At 53.0% G+C, this 18,494-nt stretch overlaps 2 protein-coding genes across 6 annotated transcripts in view; both read right to left on the bottom strand.

Moving 5' to 3' along the window:
* Positions 1–203: 203 nt before the first annotated feature.
* LOC308231348 (hydrocephalus-inducing protein-like) lies at positions 204–8,554 on the bottom strand. Its single transcript, XM_080636638.1, has 7 exons — positions 8,437–8,554; positions 5,765–5,804; positions 4,909–5,118; positions 3,892–4,029; positions 2,866–3,043; positions 2,252–2,382; positions 204–1,710 (listed from the first exon to the last, which is right to left on the bottom strand). Exons 1-7 carry the CDS (start codon positions 8,514–8,516, stop codon positions 1,531–1,533), a joined length of 957 nt encoding a protein of 318 aa, XP_080492764.1. The 5' UTR covers positions 8,517–8,554; the 3' UTR covers positions 204–1,530.
* A 70-nt stretch (positions 8,555–8,624) lies between these two features.
* Positions 8,625–18,494, bottom strand: part of LOC308231346 (hydrocephalus-inducing protein homolog) — a 55,302-nt gene continuing 45,432 nt past the window's right edge. For 4 of the 5 annotated variants that reach the window (XM_080636634.1, XM_080636632.1, XM_080636633.1 and 1 more), the window contains 5 exons: positions 17,558–17,796; positions 15,780–16,020; positions 13,534–13,677; positions 9,541–9,683; positions 8,625–8,750 (listed from right to left, as the gene is read on the bottom strand). In XM_080636634.1, the coding sequence (XP_080492760.1) occupies positions 9,597–9,683; positions 13,534–13,677; positions 15,780–16,020; positions 17,558–17,796 (711 nt within the window). In that variant the 3' untranslated portion in view covers positions 8,625–8,750; positions 9,541–9,596. The remainder of the gene's footprint in view (positions 8,751–9,540; positions 9,684–13,533; positions 13,678–15,779; positions 16,021–17,557; positions 17,797–18,494) is intronic. The other variant, XM_080636636.1, reaches the window with a different exon arrangement.

Genomic DNA, 18,494 nt, shown 5'->3' with positions numbered 1-18,494 from the left:
ATTTACGTTTCATACATTACTCAGAAACACCACTTGACTAAACAAGAACCATTAGCGGCATTAACAATAGCCACTTTAATAATCTTAGGGGGCGTGGGAGTAGGCACAGAAGTAACCTCATTGATACAACAAAGCCAAGAATTTAAAGCACTACGGATAGCAGTAGACGAGGACCTGGTAAGAATTGAATAATCAATAACTGCTTTAGAAAAATTCATTAGATCGCTGTCGGAAGTGGTATTACAAAACTGAAGAGAACTAGATTTAATGTATTTACAACAAGGAGGGGTACGTGCAGCGCTTAAGGAAGAGTGTTGTATATATGCAAATCACACTGGGGTTGTACGGGATACTATGACCAAATTACGAAAAGGCTTGGAAAAAACACGAAAAGAACGAGAGGCACAACGCAGCTGGTACGAATCTTGGTTTACTCAATCTCCCTGGCTTACAACCTTGCTGTCAACAATAGCAGGTCCCCCCTTATTGATCATATTGGGATTAACACTTGGACCATGTATTTTTAATAAAATATTAGAAATTGTACAAAATACACTTGAAGCAGCTCACCTAATGCTGATAGGAACTAAATATGAACCTATAGAAAAAGAAAGTTCATTGCTGTTAAGCCAAGATGTGTTACGACAATTTGATGAACAAAAATGATGAAAAAGAAAAAGGGGGAAATTGTAATGTGTGGGGTTTGTTCATCAAAAGATTTAAAGGGAAATATTACTTGCTACACTCTAGGAAACTCTCTGTAACTGTCACTTTGTGTGGAACCATATTTCTTTTTGTAACTATTGTGCTTCGTGCATTATGAAGGGGGAGTTAATTGTATTATTACAAAAGATTATGAGAAGGAAAAGAGGGGGTTAGGTAGTTCGAAGTTATATCTTGTTGCAACATATAAGGGATGGAGGTTGCGATAATGATTAGGCTGGTAACGGACGCTTCTCGAAACTTCTGGGAACTTCTCGATGATGAGACCCCAGCAACAAAGGGAAGCAATGGAGAAGGGCCACGTCAACATCCGGGCGAAAGACACAGCAGGACTGGCTGAAGCCCTGAACCGAGAAGTATAAAGGACAACCTCCCAAAGACCCGGTGTGTGTCTTGGGCGGAGCGGAGACTCCCCAGCGCACCCAGTGCTGTTTTTGTTTTATCTGCTATCACTTGCTCAATTCAATAAAATTTATGTTTTGAAACGAGAGTGGCTCACTCATTTATAACATTGGCACAAGGACGTCAGCTTTGAGTTGCCCCTTTCCGAGCTGGTCAGCAGGGGTGGTGTCCGTGCTGTCTGGAAGGGTTTGATGGTCTGCACCCCCTCAGCTTGGAGAACAGAACCTGGCAACTGTGGGGAGTGGAGCACCTCCAGAGCTCAGGGTAGCACTGTGCAAGTGAGGACACCGAGCTGCCACAGGGAGCACATCATAGCTCTCAGCATCAGGCCCTTTCTGAAGTCTTCAGCTATTCCCAGCTCTGAGACACAAGGAGCTCTCAGGAGCAGGGCTGCACTGCCGGCTGTTACTCTCGGGGCCCCTGGAGATACGCTACAGGAGTCCCTACTAACTTGAGAAGCCTCCGATGTACACGCTGGTGAAAGGCAGTGTCCTCTGGGGGACGGGAGATGAGAGCTTTCTGCTGCTCCAGGGCATGTTCCTCCATCAGCATCTCCTCCATCTGCATCTGCAGCTGAGCATCCCACTGAGGAAAGAAAACACAGGGGCTGGTTAGCAAAGGTCCTTCCCAAGGCACAAGCTTGTCTCAGGTGGAAGATCCCACCCTGCTCTTGTTGAGAGGGGCCAAAGAGGCTTGGACAAAAGCTCTCCTGGAAAGGGAAACATGAGAGAGCTGGGACCTCTCGGAGATATAGAACACAGCACAGCCTCAGGGTGCATTCAGGCTGCTGCCTTATGCTCTGTAAACCTGGCAGGGCTTGGCCGGTGAGCAACAAAGCCCCCAGCACCGACCTGCGTGTCCTTCAGAGCACCATAAACCCAACTGCTCGAGCACAGCCTTTAGCATCTCCCTGGGGTAGTCAGGAGCTGGTGCACCTCCAGGAGGGACAACGCCCAGAGGTGAGCAGCCCATGGGGCACGCTGAGCTGACACAGTCCGTGGCCAGGGCTCTGCAGGGAGGTCCCCAGTGCCAGCAGGGCCCCGGGCAGCTGCTGCCGCGGGGCGCAGGGGCTCCAGTGACACGCAGGAGGGTGGCACGTGTGGGACAGGGCAGCAGCTCTACTCACCACGGTGCCCGAGTCCTCCATGCGGGGCTCGGCTGCCACAGCCTCCCCCAGAGCAGTGGCCTCGTCTCTCTGGCTGCCTCTGCCCAGCTTTTCCTTGGCCTTTTCGAGGATCTTCTCATATTTTGCACTGCCTGAAAGCACAGAACACCACCAGTAGCAGTGGGGCAGCACAAATCCCATGGAAGACGGGAAGCCCCATTCCCCCGACACCCAGATGCAAACTGCTCCAGCAGTGCAGCGAAAGGAGAGCCTGCTGCTTCTCACCCCCACCCATCTTTCTCGCCACACAGGAGCATCTCAGCCCCACAACCTCATGCAAACCCAACCCTGCCAAAATCCCTCCCAGCCTCTATTACAGCTTTCCCAAGCTTTTCTGCCCAGCCATCATCTTCCCAGACCTCTGGCATACGCTGGCAAGCTGTGCAGGATGGTTCCTGCGGCAAAGCCCACATGGGCTCGTCTACCAGGCACTAAGGAAGCAACCAGAGGGCTGAGTTTGTCTGACAGCCCTGAAACCTCCAGGCCTGGTGGAGGTGGCTGTGAGCTGCCCTATGGGCGTACGGCATGCGCGAAAGCCAGGGAACCTTCCTGGCGAGAAGACAGGCAGTGCTCACCTTTGATGTTCTTGGGCAGGTCCAAGTGGATCCTGGGAAAGGTCCCTTCTCCTCTCAGGGAGACTTTTTCTGGCTCCAGGTGACCCACTTGGATCTGGAAAGCCCTGCAGAAGACTCCAGGCACTCCTGGCAGGTAATAGACTTTCAGCACTTGCTGCTTGCCAGGTTCAATGTAACCCTGCAGGGCACAGAAGAGGGAGGGAGGTAGTGTACCAAAGAGGATTCAGCGGAGGGATGGCTCACATGACAGACACGCTGAGAAGACAAGGCAGGTTCTCATACATAAGGAAACATCAGACATCACCACCTCCAGCTTCCTTGTACCCAAACGCCCAAGTCTCCTACACCAAGATGCACTATGTCCTTCAGAGGCCTCGCAAGGCTGCACTCTGCAGCACAGGCTGCCCTCTGCTCAGCATGAGCACAGCTCTTCTGCTCACAGGGTTTACCCTCTGCTAGCCAGAGCCAGGCACAACAAACCAAAGCTCTTTTACCAGCTGCTCTGGAAGAGCAGTGAAGGGCCTGTGCTTCCAGCAGGGCCAGCAGCTCCTGGCAGCAGCTTGCAGGAGAGGACATCAGCGTGTCATCCCTCAGACGGACAGCCACTGAGGAAGGTGGAAGACACTTGGCCCTTTGGCTTCCTCTTCCCATTGCAAAAAGGCACCAAGATAGGAACACTGCTCCAGCTCTAAGACACCCAGGCAGGATGACAAGCTGGGATGGCGTGATGCTGCCGTGACGGCACCACCAGAGAGCTCAGCACTCAGCTCCAAAGAGCTCCCGCAGCACTCCTGCCTCCCACTGGTCGTTGCTGTATGACAGCAGAGGCACCGGCGGCCAAGGCCAGTCACAGGCTCCATTAGGATTGTGTTCCATGGACCTCCTCTGCCTCTGCAGCAATCGCTCACAGCCCTGTCTCTCCTGGCTGATTTGGACGGGGCTTGTGTGCTCATTTTCCCTTTTTCCCCCCAAAACTCTCTCCTGGGCAGCCTGACACAGGCCGGGTGAAGGCCTCGTGCTACTCACCGTGCTAGGCACGACCAGGGGCACGCCAGGCAGAGGGCTGGCTGCAGTGCCTGTGCTGGGGCTCAGCACCGCAAAGGCAAATCCCAGCTTCCCGCTGTTCTGCAGGGTCACCGCTGCTTCCGTGACTTTGTTAAACACCTGAGCAGAGGACAGAAGAGCAGGATGTTACAGGCACCCATCTGCTGCTGAGGACTTCATTCCTCTTCCACTGGGTTGAAAGCAAAGGAACACAGCGCAGAAGCAGGGAGCGCACAGGAGAGATAGGCACCGGGCTCTCTGGGTTAACCTGGCCAACCCGCGGCCACAGGGTACCTCTGAGCCCTACACAGGAAGAGGTATTTGTGGCAGAGCTGCAACAACAACCATGGAAAGACCAGTAATAAACCAAGTAGGGGACACAAGCCCTCTGCACTTGAAGGTGTCACCCAACAGCGAGCTGAAACACAGGAGGAGGCATTGGGGCATTTCAGGAGAAAAGGCACCCGCACACAAGAATTTGTGGGTACAATACAAGCCGAAAGGGAGGGAGACAGGGCAACGCACACAGTGCCAACAGCTGGAAACAGCTGTGGGGGCTGTAACTGGAAAGAAGTACAGTGAGGGTTGTTCTGGGACATTCTATCCAGCTACAGTGACTGGAAGCCCAAGTCAGCTTCCTCCTCGGTTGATGAATCAGGAGCATTAAAGGAGAGCACCTCCTTGGACCTCTGGCTTTAGGAGCAGGTGAGCGGACAGATGTCTGAGGGACACGTCCCTCTGCAGATCACCACTGGGATCCTGCCTGCCCCAGGAGGCAGCGTTAGTTACCTCCAAGAGGAGGGATTCCCACCTTTGGCCTGGGCTGGGGTGGAGGTGGCCATTAAACACCAGCTTGGAGGTACCACCCAAATGTTGGACTTCCAAGCCACAGAGCCAGCAAAGCAGCTGGGAAGGGGGGAGAGCCCTCGACTCGGGTGGGCAGCAACCCACCGGTCAGGGTTGGAGACAAGGAGCTCTGACAAGAACAGCGTGCGGTACCTGCAGCCCGCAGCCGATCTCGGTGGCGTCCAGGAGGTAGCTGATGTGCGAGGCCTCCCCACGCAGAGCCACCTCGTAGCTCGGGCCTCCCTCCACCCTGCACAGCGCCGTGACCTGCGTGACGGTGTTGGTGTGCCCGAAGAAGCTGAAGGTGACGTGCTGGCTCTGGCCCGGCTGCAGCTCACCGTGCAGCGGCAGGATATCGAAAACCTGCAGGCAGGGAGGAGAATCCACACGTGGAGCACAGGAACTGATGCAAAGAGCAGCCTCGGCTTGGGCCAAAGGACAGACGTGGCTGCAGGCGCCTCTTCCTCAAACACAGGCAACATCATCGTCGTCTCACCCTGCAGCCATTCCACTTACCAACGGAGAGACCATGGGGAAAACCTTCTCCCACAGTCCTAATTAATGCAGTAGCTAACACACTACATTCATTTGTGGTGTCTCCTGGCAGCAAGAAATTCTCTCTGCTGCCCTCAGAACAACACAAGACTGGGAGCTGAGAGCCCGTGGAGCTGGGGGCAGGATCCAGCCCAGCTCCTCACACTCCTGATGCTTCTCCTTGTCTCTGATTCACATCCTGCTCTCTCCAGATGCTGCAGCCAACGATGCTGTAGGAACTTCCTACCCACCACTTGATGAGGACCAAGATGGATAAAGTCCTCCATAGGTGCCGCCCAAGGAGTGTTCCTGACCAGCCCTGTAACACCTCCCATCTGGCCTCTCCAATGACCAGCCATGTGCTTGTTAGGACACGAGGCCACTCTGGGAGCAGTACCCAGGACACCAGTGGGAGTGGGGGCACGTGACTGCTTGCTACACTGGAAACATAGAAGTGAGACAGATTCCCACTTACCTCCTCCACACCCAAGGCGAGGGGCTCTGTCTCCATGAACCTGGAAAAAGAACAGACCTTTGCTCAGGGACTTTGCAGTGGGAGGGAGGGAAGTCAGCACAGCAGCTCCTTGGCAGGATGGGGCCCCTGGGTGGGCATCAGTGGTGCGAGCTCAGTAATGAGCTCCAAAACTGGGATGGAGCAGGTCAACGCATGGGGATGACACCGGTATAGCAGCCGTGCAGGCAGCTGGCAACTGCTTGCCTCCAGATCTGCTATCTCCTGCTGAGTGATTCTGAAGATCCATTCCGTCACTGGAGCAAACACCTTGGTGCAAAGGCTTAGCTCAGCTTTGAGCTCTCGGAGGTCCAAGGGCTGAGGGTTAGGGTTAGGCTGTCTCTAACCACGTGGGTCTACAAGAAGAGTAACCATGAGACATTCATGGCTCAGGAGTCAGAGAAAGGCCACAGGTTGGTGTGCACTGGCTATGTCCAGCCACACAGCAACAGTTGGATTGTGTTGCTCCTATGATCGCTCTGCCCCCAGTAGCAGCAGTGACCAAAGAGCAAGGAGGAAAGAATGCGTTGGACAATTAGAAGGAAAAAAATGTAAGCACACAAAGTCTTGTTGAGGCAGAGAAACAGCACTTTTCTCTCCTGACCAAAATAAAAGTGTGTGACTGATCCTGGGAGTCTCTGATGACCAGCTCCAGCAAGGTTAGAGGTAGGGAAAGTTCCAATCTATTGATCTCACCTTCATGAGACCTGATGTTTGATTCCTTCCATGTCAGACTGAGTTAGCGCTGATAATTTAGAATACCAACAGTGCCTAGTGTGCACCAGAACTAACACCTGACACGCCGCCCTTCTGCAGGCTCCTAATGAGCAATTTGAGGTGGTAACACCTTGGAGACCATCTTCATTTCAGCTCTGGCACAGAGCATCACACAGTGTCTGCTGAGCGACCCGGAGAGGGCACAACACTGCTTAATGACCATGCAGAGCAGCAGAGGAGCTCTCCTCATGTCCACAGCACTAAGGAGCAGCCAAGGGGCTGTGCAAACCCTCTGGAGGGGTGGACACCCCTCGGCAGGGGGCAGGACAGAGGCTGTGTCCTGCCGAGGTGCTCAGGACCCTCCGCTGCCAACAGTGCAACGACTCAGCACCCACCTCAGAACAAGCACCTGCAGGCTCAGGCCCAGCAAAGCCAATTCAAGCAGAGACAGGGCAATTAACAGCTGAAAACTGATTCACATTCACACGTCCAAACACCTAAACTGGTTCTAATCAAAACTAAGAGTAAAGATCAACAGGCAGAGGAAATTAAGTCCACACAGGCTTCGCTCTGACGTGCTTGTTTCTCTGCTATTAGAAAACACATGCATTGTTCTATCACATCTAAATCCACCTCTAGATTAGCTATTAGATTAGAAAGATTTCTATCAAATCTATCTAATCAAAACTAGATTTTCCCTTTCGCTTGGAATTAAAGCCTCATCTAAGTTACAGGAGAGCGCAGGGGGCTGCCAGCAGAGCTCACAGCCCTCCTCACCTCCCTCCAGCTGCTTTTTCGGACTTGCCTCTGCATTTTAGGGTCTGCTCTTGAAGGTGTCGTGCATCAAGAAGGGCCCCACTAAAGACTTGGTCTTACTTGGTAAGACTCAGCTGAGAATGGGCCACCCCAGCGCCCTGGTCATCTCCACCAAGCCCTTCCAACAGCCACAGCTCATCTCCAGTTCCCAAGAGGTCACCTCCTCTGAGTCAGATCCCAATTCCCCTCACACAGCTGCTTCTTGATCAGTTCTCTTCTTAGTAATAGCAGCACTTCAGTGCCTCATGGTGAACTTTGCTGCGTTTCCTAAGGGCTTTACGGAAAACCATTTGCTATTGTCCTTCGGACTGCCCAGACCAGGCTTGTGTACTATGCAGAGAAGCCACAGCAGGAGGAACACTAGGAATGTGCTTCTAGATGTGCTTCAGCGCCACTACAAGATTGCTCTTGGGCTTGGAAACCACAGACCACCACTGCACGGTCCTCCTTCCCAGGGATGTCCGTACAAGGGCTCCCTCCAGCATCTACAGCTGGACCGAAAGCCACAGCAGAACCTGCCATTCCTCTCTAAAACTCTAAATAGCTCTTCCGTGAATGTGACGTGCAGTTCAACAGATGAACACTCACTTCAAGGGGGGGTGTGCTTCAGGCCACGAAGGTCTGAGAAAGCAGCTTTCTGCGTCAGCCTTCCTTCCCCCAGGAACCCATACACGGCTACAGCAAAGCAGAGCAAGGGACTGGGACAGCAGTGTGTCACTCTGCTGACAGTGCCTGGGTAGGATCTTAGTACAAAATGACAATGGATGGAGTTAGCAGGCAAGGAGAAGAGGGCACCTTCTACATCTGCTTGTCCAAGTGCCAAAGCGTGGCTTTGTAGCTGCAGAGATAAAGCAGGACTCCAGCTTATGGCTACGTGAAAAGGGTCAGTAGTGTCCTACAGTCCCAGCTTGGCTGGAGAATGCTGTCTCCTTCCCAGCATCAAACTGGCGGAGATCACCTATTCCCTGAGCACCTTGGCTGAGCTTCTCCTCAAGGACAGGTTGAAAACAATCTGGCAGATCAGGCAAACGGCCCTGGGCTTTGCAAACCACAAACAGGACATCAGGAAGAAGAGCTTCCAGGAGAGGGAAAGGTGCACGTACCTCACTGGGTTCACCTGGCTCTCCTTCAGGAATGACCAGTGGTACCGGACAACCAGTGGGCTGCAGTTGGTCATCTCCATGTAACGCACGTCCCTGGTGTCATTCAGGATGCAGCCAAAGTCCAGGGCCGTGGTCTGGATCTGGAGATTCGGGAAGTAGACTTCTCTCTAAACGGTGACCTGCTCTTCATGAGGATGCTCCAGGAACTTGATCTTCGGAGCCTTCTCTGCTGCCCGGATAAGCAAATCCCTCTCATAAGCAGCATTAAATCCAATGCGGAGTTGAAGTTCCTCCCCTGCCCTCAGCCTCACGGGCTGCAAGGAGATGAAGAGGAAAAGTTCAACACGTGACCCCAACATAGGCTTCTCGCTTCATCCTTCATTTTCTTCACGGTGTCTGACCAAGCACCACACTTTTGTCTGAAGCTAGCTGAGGCTCACGGTTCTGTGCTTTGCACCAATACAAGAGGAAATCCACACTGTTCTCCTGCATTCTGGACCCGCAGAAGCCAGTGCTAAACACAACCAAAGCAGCACTCTGGCATCCAGGCCTTCGCCCTGACTCTGGAGGAACTCCTTTAGCCTGCAGCACAAGTGCAGTGGCTTTGCAGCCTCACCCATGCAGGCGCTGATCACTGGCAGGGCACAGAAACGGCGGCTGGACCTACAACAACATGTGCCCCGCAGAGGCCACGGCCAACACCTTCCGCAAACAGCAGGGCAGGAGCCAGGCAGCAGCTGGAGAAGCCTACTTCAGCCTTCCCAAAGGCAGGGCTGCCCTCAAAGAGAGCAAGCTGTTCCCCAGCTTATCTGAGGATGGCTGCTAGAGAGCTGGGATGCTTCCCAGGAGATACCTTTCCTACAGCTTGCCCAGACCTAGTTACCTGCTCCCTCCTCCTCCTCTCTTCAAGCCAGGACGTCTCTTCCCAATTCAGGTGACATTCTGTTTCCTTCAGCAGCTTCTTTTACATCTGATTTAGCTCGGGTCAGTTTACTGCAGACTCTACAGAACACACTTCCCTGCTGGAGGACCTCCCAACACAGACACACCACCACGGTCACCCCTCTTCAAAGCCCAGCAGCAAGAAGGTCCAGGGCTGCTCACCTGAGCATCTGCAGAGAGAGGCTGATAGTCCGCAGTGCAGATGGAGAAGGGCTGCTCTAAGGCAAGGACCACGCTGAGGGGCAGGGGCACATGTTCTTTAAAGAGAGAGGCTTGTACTGAAGAGTCAGGACATCACCTGGGTGCTACAGAAACAGGAGACAAGAAAAAGTGAACCTCAAGTGGCCATGGACCTCCTCCCCTTCAGATGCGTTTCAAATTTTACAGCCCCCAAAGCGCATCCATCTCTATTTACTCTTTTGATCGGTTTCTACCCCTCTGGAAAGTTTTTCCTCCAACTGTATCAGACGCTTTCACGTTTAGAACCCACAGCATCCCCCAGAGGACAGGGAAACAGTCTCGTGTACAGATGAGGGAGCGGGCCCCCAGAGGAGGCAGCTTCTTCAACAACATCCAAAACAGGAAGTGAACCCAGTCTGGCTCCAGTTGTGTGTCCTCTCCTGGGCAGACAAGACACACAGGCACAAGGCACAAGGCCATTTCCACTCACATACAGTAGTTTCTTACCACCTTATCAGCTCTGCCAAGCCCGTAAAGCAGTGGTGCTGCTCAGAGGAGACCAGCAAGCACAATAGGGCCCGCAGCGGACAGCCTGCAGCAGCCCGAGCTCAGCTTTGAACATTCACGGGCACATGCAGACGGCTCCAAACCTCAACAGTCTGGCTGCAACCCGCTGCCCCTGCTCCAGCGACAAGATGTTGCAGCCTCAAAGCTAAGCTCAGCCTAAGCTGTTTCTTCCTCTCCATGCATTGCTCCGGGCTTCCTGCATGGTTTAGCTAAACTAGACAGTGTTTGGGAAACTAATTCTGGATGTACTGACATCCAACTCCTGCAGTGTCGCAGCACTCAAATACATGGGAGCATGTATCACAGTATCACAGTATGTTAGAGATTGGAAGGGACCTCAAAAGATCATCTAGTCCAATCCCCCTGCCAGAGCAGGAATACCTAGATAAGGTTACATAGGAATGTGTCCAGGCGGGTTTTGAATGTCTCCAGAGAAGGAGACTCCACAACCTCCCTGGGCAGCCTGTTCCAGTGTTCCGTCACCCTCACTGAGAAGAAGTTTCTTCTCAAGTTTAAGTGGAACCTCTTGTGTTCCAGTTTATACCCATTACCCCTTGTCTTATCATTGTTAGCCATTGAGAAGAGCCTGGCTCCATCCTCATGACACTCCCCCTTTATATATTTATATACACTAATAAGGTCCCCCCACAGTCTCCTCTTCTCCAAACTATAGAGACCCAGCTCCCTCAGCCTTTCCTCATAAGGGAGATGCTCCACTCCCTTAATCATCTTTGTCGCCCTGCGCTGGACTCTCTCCAGCAGGTCCCTGTCCTTCTTGAACTGAGGGGCCCAGAACTGGACACAATATTCCAGATGCGGTCTCACCAGGGCAGAGTAGAGGGGAAGGAGGACCTCTCTCGACTTACTGACCACCCCCCTTCTAATACACCCCAGGATGCCATTGGCCTTCTTGGCCACAAGGGCACAGTGTTGGCTCATGGTCATCCTGCCATCCACTAGGACCCCCAGGTCCCTCTCCCCTACACTACTCTCTAACAGGTCATTCCCCAACCTATACTGGAACCTGGGGTTGTTCCTGCCCAGATGCAGGACTCTACACTTTCCCTTGTTATATTTCATCAAGTTTCTCCCTGCCCAACTCTCCAGCCTGTCCAGGTCTCGCTGGATGGCAGCACAGCCTTCTGGCGTGTCAGCCACTCCTCCCAGCTTAGTGTCATCAGCAAACTTGCTGACAGTACACTCAATTCCCTCATCTAAATCATTGATGAATATATTAAATAATACTGGTCCCAGTACTGACCCCTGAGGCACTCCACTAGATACAGGCCTCCAACTGGACTCCGCCCCATAGACTACAACTCTCTGGCTTCTGTCCTTCAGCCAGTTCGCAGTCCATCTCACTACCTGATCATCCAGGCCACACTTCCTCAATTTAGCTATGAGGATGCTGTGGGAGACTGTGTCAAATGCTTTGCTGAAGTCAAGGTAGACCACATCCACCGCTCTGCCATCATCCATCCACAATGTTATTTCCTCATAAAAGGCTATGAGGTTGGTCAAGCATGACTTCCCCTTGGTAAAGCCATGTTGACTGCCCCTCATAACCCTCTTATCCTTGACATGCCTTAAGATGGCATCAAGGATAAGGTGTTCCATCACTTTCCCAGGGATGGAGGTGAGGCTGACCGGTCTATAGTTACCCGGGTCCTCCTTCTTGCCCTTTTTGAAGACTGGAGTGACATTTGCTTTCCTCCAGTCCTCAGGCACCTCTCCCGTTTCCCAAGACTTGGTAAAGATGATGGAGAGTGGTCTAGCAATGACTTCCGCCAGTTCCCTCAGCACCCGCGGGTGCATCCCATCTGGACCCATGGATTTATGGATGTCCAGATTGCTCAACTGGTCCCTAACCCATTCCTCATGGACTAAGGCAAACTGCTCCAGTGACCTGACTTCATCTGAGGTCTCAGGAGTACAGGGCTCTTCAGGACTGCCTCCGGCAGAGTAGACAGAGACAAAGGCGGCATTCAATAACTCTGCCATCTCAGTATCTTCTGTCACCAGGGCACCCATCCCGTTCACCAGTGGGCCAACCTTGCCTCTGGTGTTAGTTTTATCAGCTATGTATTTGAAAAAGCTCTTTCTGTTGTCCTTGACCCCTCTCGCCAGATTTAATTCTAAGGAGGCCTTAGCCATCCTAGCTGCCTTCCTACATCCTCTAGCAGCAGCCTTATATTCCTCCCGAGTGGCCAGCCCCTCCTTCCATGACCTATAAACTCTCCTCTTCCACTTGAGCATACCCAGCAGTTCCTTATTTAGCCACGCAGGTCTCCTGGCCCTCTTCCTTGACTTGCTACGTGTCGGGATGCTCTGCTCTTGAGCTTGGAATAAGCAATTCTTGAATGTCAACCAACTATCTTGGGCCTCTTTACCTTCAAGCAGCCTTGCCCATGGGACTTCCCCTAGCAATTGCTTGAAAAGGCATCAAGCAGACCACAGGCAGACAGCAGGGGGAGCTGAAAAGCTTCTGATGAGATGTGAACTGCCTGCTCACAGGATTTGTGCTTCTCTGGAAGCCTGGGAACTGGAGGAGAGACCTGAAACCACAGAAACTAAATCATGAACTATCTGCTCTTTTTCAGACACCTCGCGCGAGGGGGAAAGATGATGCAGGAGTCCAGATCCGGAGACTAAAGGGCACACACTTTGCACTGGTGCTCTCATCACTGAGGGCCAGCTGAGCTTGATGAGCTCAGCTGAAGGGCACTCGTGGGTCATTTGAAGAAGGTGAGGCTTGGGAAAGGCAAAGAGGTAGCATCCATACCGACAGCAGGGAAGGCAAAGGGACACAAGAGATGCCAGTTTGCCCTCATCAGCTTGAGCAGTTGACACAAATCTCAGGTTTTCTCGGCTTCCCTACACGATTGCTGCTCAGACATCACCATGCCTTGCAAGATCCTCAAAACTCTGAGTACAGACACTGGTGTCTCTCTCTAGAAGGGGCCATGCTCCCCCTCGGCAGAGCAGCTGTCATCTCAGTTTTACCTGGGTGAAGTTAGAGAACAGCCTCATCTCTAGCAGCATCCTCACTCCTTTCACCAGCACCTCAGGGAGGGTGAGGAGGGATCTGCTCTCCACCTGCAGCCCCAGCACACGAGGTGGCTCTGCAAAGCCCACGCTGCTCTCACGAGTCCCACATCTCAGCCCGTGCCCTTGGCTCAGCAGCTCAATTCTGTCTCCACATCAAGAAGGGCAGAACAGAGCTGCAGAGACTCTCCCCAGACCCAGAGGGGTGAAATAGTGAGCTCGGCATTCATGACAAAAGCTTGGCCTGGCTCAAATCGATAGCCAAAGCTCCGTGGACTTGGAGAAGCTGTTGAACTTCCTCCTTTGGACACAGGCACACACCAGCCACACCAGTCAGTGCCAGGATGCAGTCCAGAGGCTCACCTTCTCCACCCGGAAAGTGATTTCTCTGGTGGATATTTGCAGAGCAGGAGCAATGAACTCGCACGTGACGTCCACCTGCATGATCAGATTCTTCACTCCCTCCTTGCCCATGATGGCATGACACAGCAGCTTCTCCTTCACCACCTGCATGCGAGTCACACGGCACCCAGGGGGTGTTATCAGGGTGTCCAGAAAACACACTGCATTTGTGAGCCACCCACCCACAGACCCCATTACTGCAGGAAGTTACAGCCACTGGTCTCCTCAGGAGCCCTCTCTTCTTTATATGCTGCATCCTCTTCCTTCTGTACTCACATGTTCCTGATGTTACAACCCAACCGCCACAAAAGGCCCTCAGGAGTCTTGTGCTGCCTACAGCTGTCAGAACAATCCCTGCCCCAAATGATTATTGGTTTCGTTTGTCCCACTGACAAGCAAAATGCTTACCGAAAGCTCTAGGAACTCATTAAAAAAAACAAACCAGACTGTATGAAGGGAAACAGGTGAGAGAAGGATCAAGGCCAGCAAATCCTCCCTTGGAAGTTTAGTGGAAAGGATCCGTGGAAAAACCCCAAACAGCCAGCCTGCCTTCCTAGGATGTACTGTGTCCTCCTAGAGCTGGCTTTAAACCAAACCTCCCCAGGAAAGAGATGTCTTCCACTTGGCATGAAAACCCTCTACTTAAGCTGGATGCTCTTCCATCCAAGACTCTTTTCCTGATTCCTCAAGCTTTCACTTCCCCACATTCCTCCCTTTATTCCTTTCTCTTCCCTCTGATGCACACCACAACCCAACTCCTCCTCAGAGCCTCCAGAATCATCTCTGCTGCACGTGCAATGCAGGGTCTTCGGCTTCTAACCAACCCTAAGAGTATGAAGTTCTCAAGACCCAGGGAAGGTGGAAAACCCAATCCCAGCATCTTGGCTTGGACTGCAGGAGCCAGGTAGCCACAGCCGAGCTCACAGATGCCCATTTGGCTTTCCAGGCAAGACACCCTCACCAGTGGTCTGACCACTTTGTTTCCTTTCTGATACCTTCTTCCCTCTTCAGCAAAGCCTTATGGGCTCAGGACTGCATAGGGACAGTTCCATCGGAGCCAACCAGCTGAGAAATCAAGTCTTCCTCAAGCTACCACCGAGGCAATCCTTTAAAACACCTCTCAAACTCTAGTAGCAGCAGGAGCTTAATGCAGATTTACTCCTCATTCACTTAAACACTTGTGCCCAGTGCTCCTGGAGCCACGGAATGCACACCGGGCTCAGATGGCAGCTCCTCTGCAGAGCTGGATTTCCCCCAGAAAGAAGGGTCCAGGGAGGAGAACACTCAGTGATCCTGCTGAAATCTGCCCCTCTGAGCTGGCACCCAGGGGTGCTGCAAGACCTGCCTGCCCTCGGGACACTGGGGCTGGCTGAGGGACTGGGGCGAGTGGTGATGGAAATACTGACGCCAAGTCAAGCTGTCAGGTCTGATGATCCCTGGAACAGTTTCCCATGTGGACAAACGTCATTCGGATCATTACAGCTGGCACATCGGGTTCATTTCTCTCGTCCCGCTCTCAGTGCCAGACAAGCTCCCAGCCCGTGTTTGTCTACAGAGGAAAATCAGTGCTGCTCCCAGACGCTCCCTACCTTCCTGGGTGCTTTGTTTCACTCACTGCTTCCCCACACAGACAACTTGCCATTTCTTTAGTTACTTTCTGCCTGGGCTCCCACTCTCCCTGTAACTTTAAGGCCAGCTGAGAAAACTGGGGCTGTTCAGCCTGGAGAAGAGAAACTGCGTGGAGACCTCAGAGCAGCCTTCCACTATCTGAAGGGGGCCTACAGGGACGTCGGACAGGGACTCTTCTTCAAGGACTGCAGCAACAGGACAAGGGCTAATGGATTTAAACTCAAAGAGGGGAAGTTCAGGTTAGAAAGAAGGAAGAGGTTCTTTAATGTCAGGATGGTGAGGCACTGGCACAGGTTGCCAAAGCAGTGGTGAATCCTCCATCCCTGGCAGTGTTCAAGGCCAGGCTGGACAGAGCCTGGGGCGACAGTTCCTTCAGGCCATGTTTTGCTACCACCAAGTTGGCTTTACGGTAGCCATGGAACTCAAAAAGCCTCAGCAACTGATGGTGGCGAGCACGGAAAGCAACTGGTGCTGCCATGGTAACTTGTGTCAGGAAACCAGGTTCTCAAAAGCACTTGCTCATTTCCTCAGGCAAATGTCAAGGGGCTGCAGAAATGCCCCGATGGGGGGGAGCTCACCTGGGGGGTGCTGCAGGAGCCTTCCAGCACTATCTCCGCTGCCTGGCCGGGCATCAGCTCTGCCTTCAGCGGCTGAAGCGTAAACACGGGGCTGCAGGAGGAAACCTTGCCCTTGGTGTTACTGATGGGAGGGAGATGATTGCGCCGCTGAAGTGTGGTGCCACCTTCTGTGCTCCAATACAGCAGATGGGTGCGTCGTCCTTTGTTTGTCATCTTGAAGCGGTAACAGCAGGGATCCAGGCTAGAGGAGAAGCAGAGACACAAATTGGCAGGGGAGCTGCTATTTGCCAGCGGTCACCCAGCTTCAGCACCCTGAGGGCACGACCTGACTGCACACTCGGCAACAAAACCACCTCCAAGAAGGCTGACCGAGCGCAAAGCTTCACCAAAAGACAGACCTTGGTTGCCCCTAGGGTTGTCACCATCCAGCAGCTGCTCTGCTTGCACCCAGCAAGGACGAGCTTCATGAACAGCCTGCCCTAGATGCAAGTGGATGGAGGAACAGCCTCGCTGCCATTCCACCTTCCCCCCTGGGAGCTGTCGTTCATGCCCCTGAGGCATCCCTTAGGGAGCATCCAACTCTCATCGCCCCCAGCCTGCCACCCTTTGGTGGCAGCACTGCAGCAGACAGCAATGGCAGCAGCTCCAAACTGAGCCCGCAGGCAAAGACATAAAGGGGGGCAGAAGACAGCTACATGAATCACATGGACACTGTCTCCTCCATTGTGCAGCCAGCTTGTGGCTGCACTGAGCACAGCAAATTCTGGACAAGCACCAACCTCCCTGCAATGTCCCTGCTTATGGGGGTGGCTCGTGGGTGCATATTTTACCTCTCCAAATCTATCCCAAGTACTTGAGGTAGGATTAACCTGCTCTCTCTACCCCAAGAATTCGGGTATCGCAGCAACACGGACCCTCTTTGCAGCCAGAGAAAGGAAGAGGCACCCCAAGAAGACTGTTCTTCTTGTCTGAGGAGGTCTCCACCACAAGGCAAACAGCACTTTTTCCTCCTGTCTTTAAGAACATGCCTGGTTTCAGACACACACATTGGGACCAGTGAATCTTCTCCTTCCAGCTCAGCAATTTCAATTAAGACTCTTCATTTATCCCACTCCACCTCAGCAGACTTCCACACTTCCTCCCCCTTCCAGATCTGGTCCTGTATCCAGCCTCGCTTGCCCGTGCCTTGGGAAGCAGGCAGGAGAAACCAGGAAAGCGCCACCACGTCTAATAAAGAGCAACCGGGCACGGAGTGGGGTAAAGGAGCCAACTGGGGGGTGACACAGGGCAAAGAAATTCTGCTGCTCCTCCAGGGCTCCCGGGCACGGGGAAATAAACCGGCACCATTCATTCAGTCGAGGAGCTGCTAACAAGCTACTGCCCAGGCTTGCTGCTGCTGGGAGATGATACTCCAGAGGGAATGGGAAAGCGAGCAACATCACTGCAAAGACAAACACGTTTATACTTGTAAGGCAGCATTTCCCAGATGGAGGCTTCCAGGACCTGCTCCTTTCCTCCAAATCTTTGTTTGATAAAGTGAGGAAATAAATGGATTATGACTAAAGACAACTCAGCAACAATTTAGCAACTGGTCTCCAGCTTGGTGGCTTTTCAGAGCACCTAACGACTTTCCAATGGCCAGAAAATGTTTCTAAAGGAATCCCTGTGGCTTCAGGGAAGCAGAGCCAGGACCTTGAGCACTCAAGAAGCTTGGGGGACTGCAGCAGACCTTCTCCTTGCTGAGCCCATGGGGAAGCAGGAGCCGAGAGATTCCCTACCTGAAGCAGGGCCCCAGGTTGAGCTCCAGGCCAAAGGGTTTCTCAATGACAATCGTGGTGCCAACGCCAACAGCCTGGACAGGGATGACGTAGGAGTGACTGTTCTCAATGAACAGCACCACCTCGTCCTTGAATTGCTCCATGGCATCCAAGTTTGCAGTCACAGCCACAGACACCTCGGCCATGGCAGGGATCACTCCCTGACTGGGTCCAATACTCCAGCACGAGTTTTCACCAGCCTGGAAGACATCCAAACACTCATTTAGGATGGAAACCACGGACCTGGCTGCCACCAGCCAAGGGCTGCCCAGCCAACACATTCACACCAAGCCAGTGGGTGTGAAGACTCCACTGACATTCATGTACAACCTCTCTGATTCATGCTGACACAGGGCAGCTCGCTTGGAAAGGAGCCCTGAGCGCTCTGCTCCAAAGGTGAATCTGCGAGGCTGCTCCCTGACAAAGCTCATTTATCAAAGCTTGGCAACAAGCCGGGCAGAAAATTGTACCCCAGAAACTATTTCTGAGGAATGAGGATGGCGGTCTCGACGGAGCCGGACCTTCAACTCCTTGGGGTGACCCAGCAGAGCCCTGCTGGGCCCGGCCAGGCCAACAGCCCATGCCAGGGGAGGAGGATTTGCATCCTCTCCTCATTCTTTCACTCAGCACCTGCTCTGGCTCCAAGGGGCAGCACAGTGCAGTGCTGAACAGGACACCTGCCAGGGCCACAGGGCTCTGCCCAGACACATTCTCTCGGGTTTCTAGGTCAGCTTCTGCCTGCACCCAATCCAGCCTGTGTCCCAGAGACAAGAAACCTCTTGGAGCCACGCTACAAAATCCCCCCACTTTCAAGACAAATACCCAACCTCGGGCAACATCTCTGCTACTTGCTTATCCTTGAGTGCACTGGAAAACGATGCCATAGCTGTATGCACTG

This window comes from Psittacula echo, assembly GCF_963264785.1.
Source record: "Psittacula echo genome assembly, chromosome: Z".
NCBI lineage: Eukaryota > Metazoa > Chordata > Aves > Psittaciformes > Psittacidae > Psittacula > Psittacula echo.
This window is presented reverse-complemented; position numbering and strand designations above follow the sequence as displayed.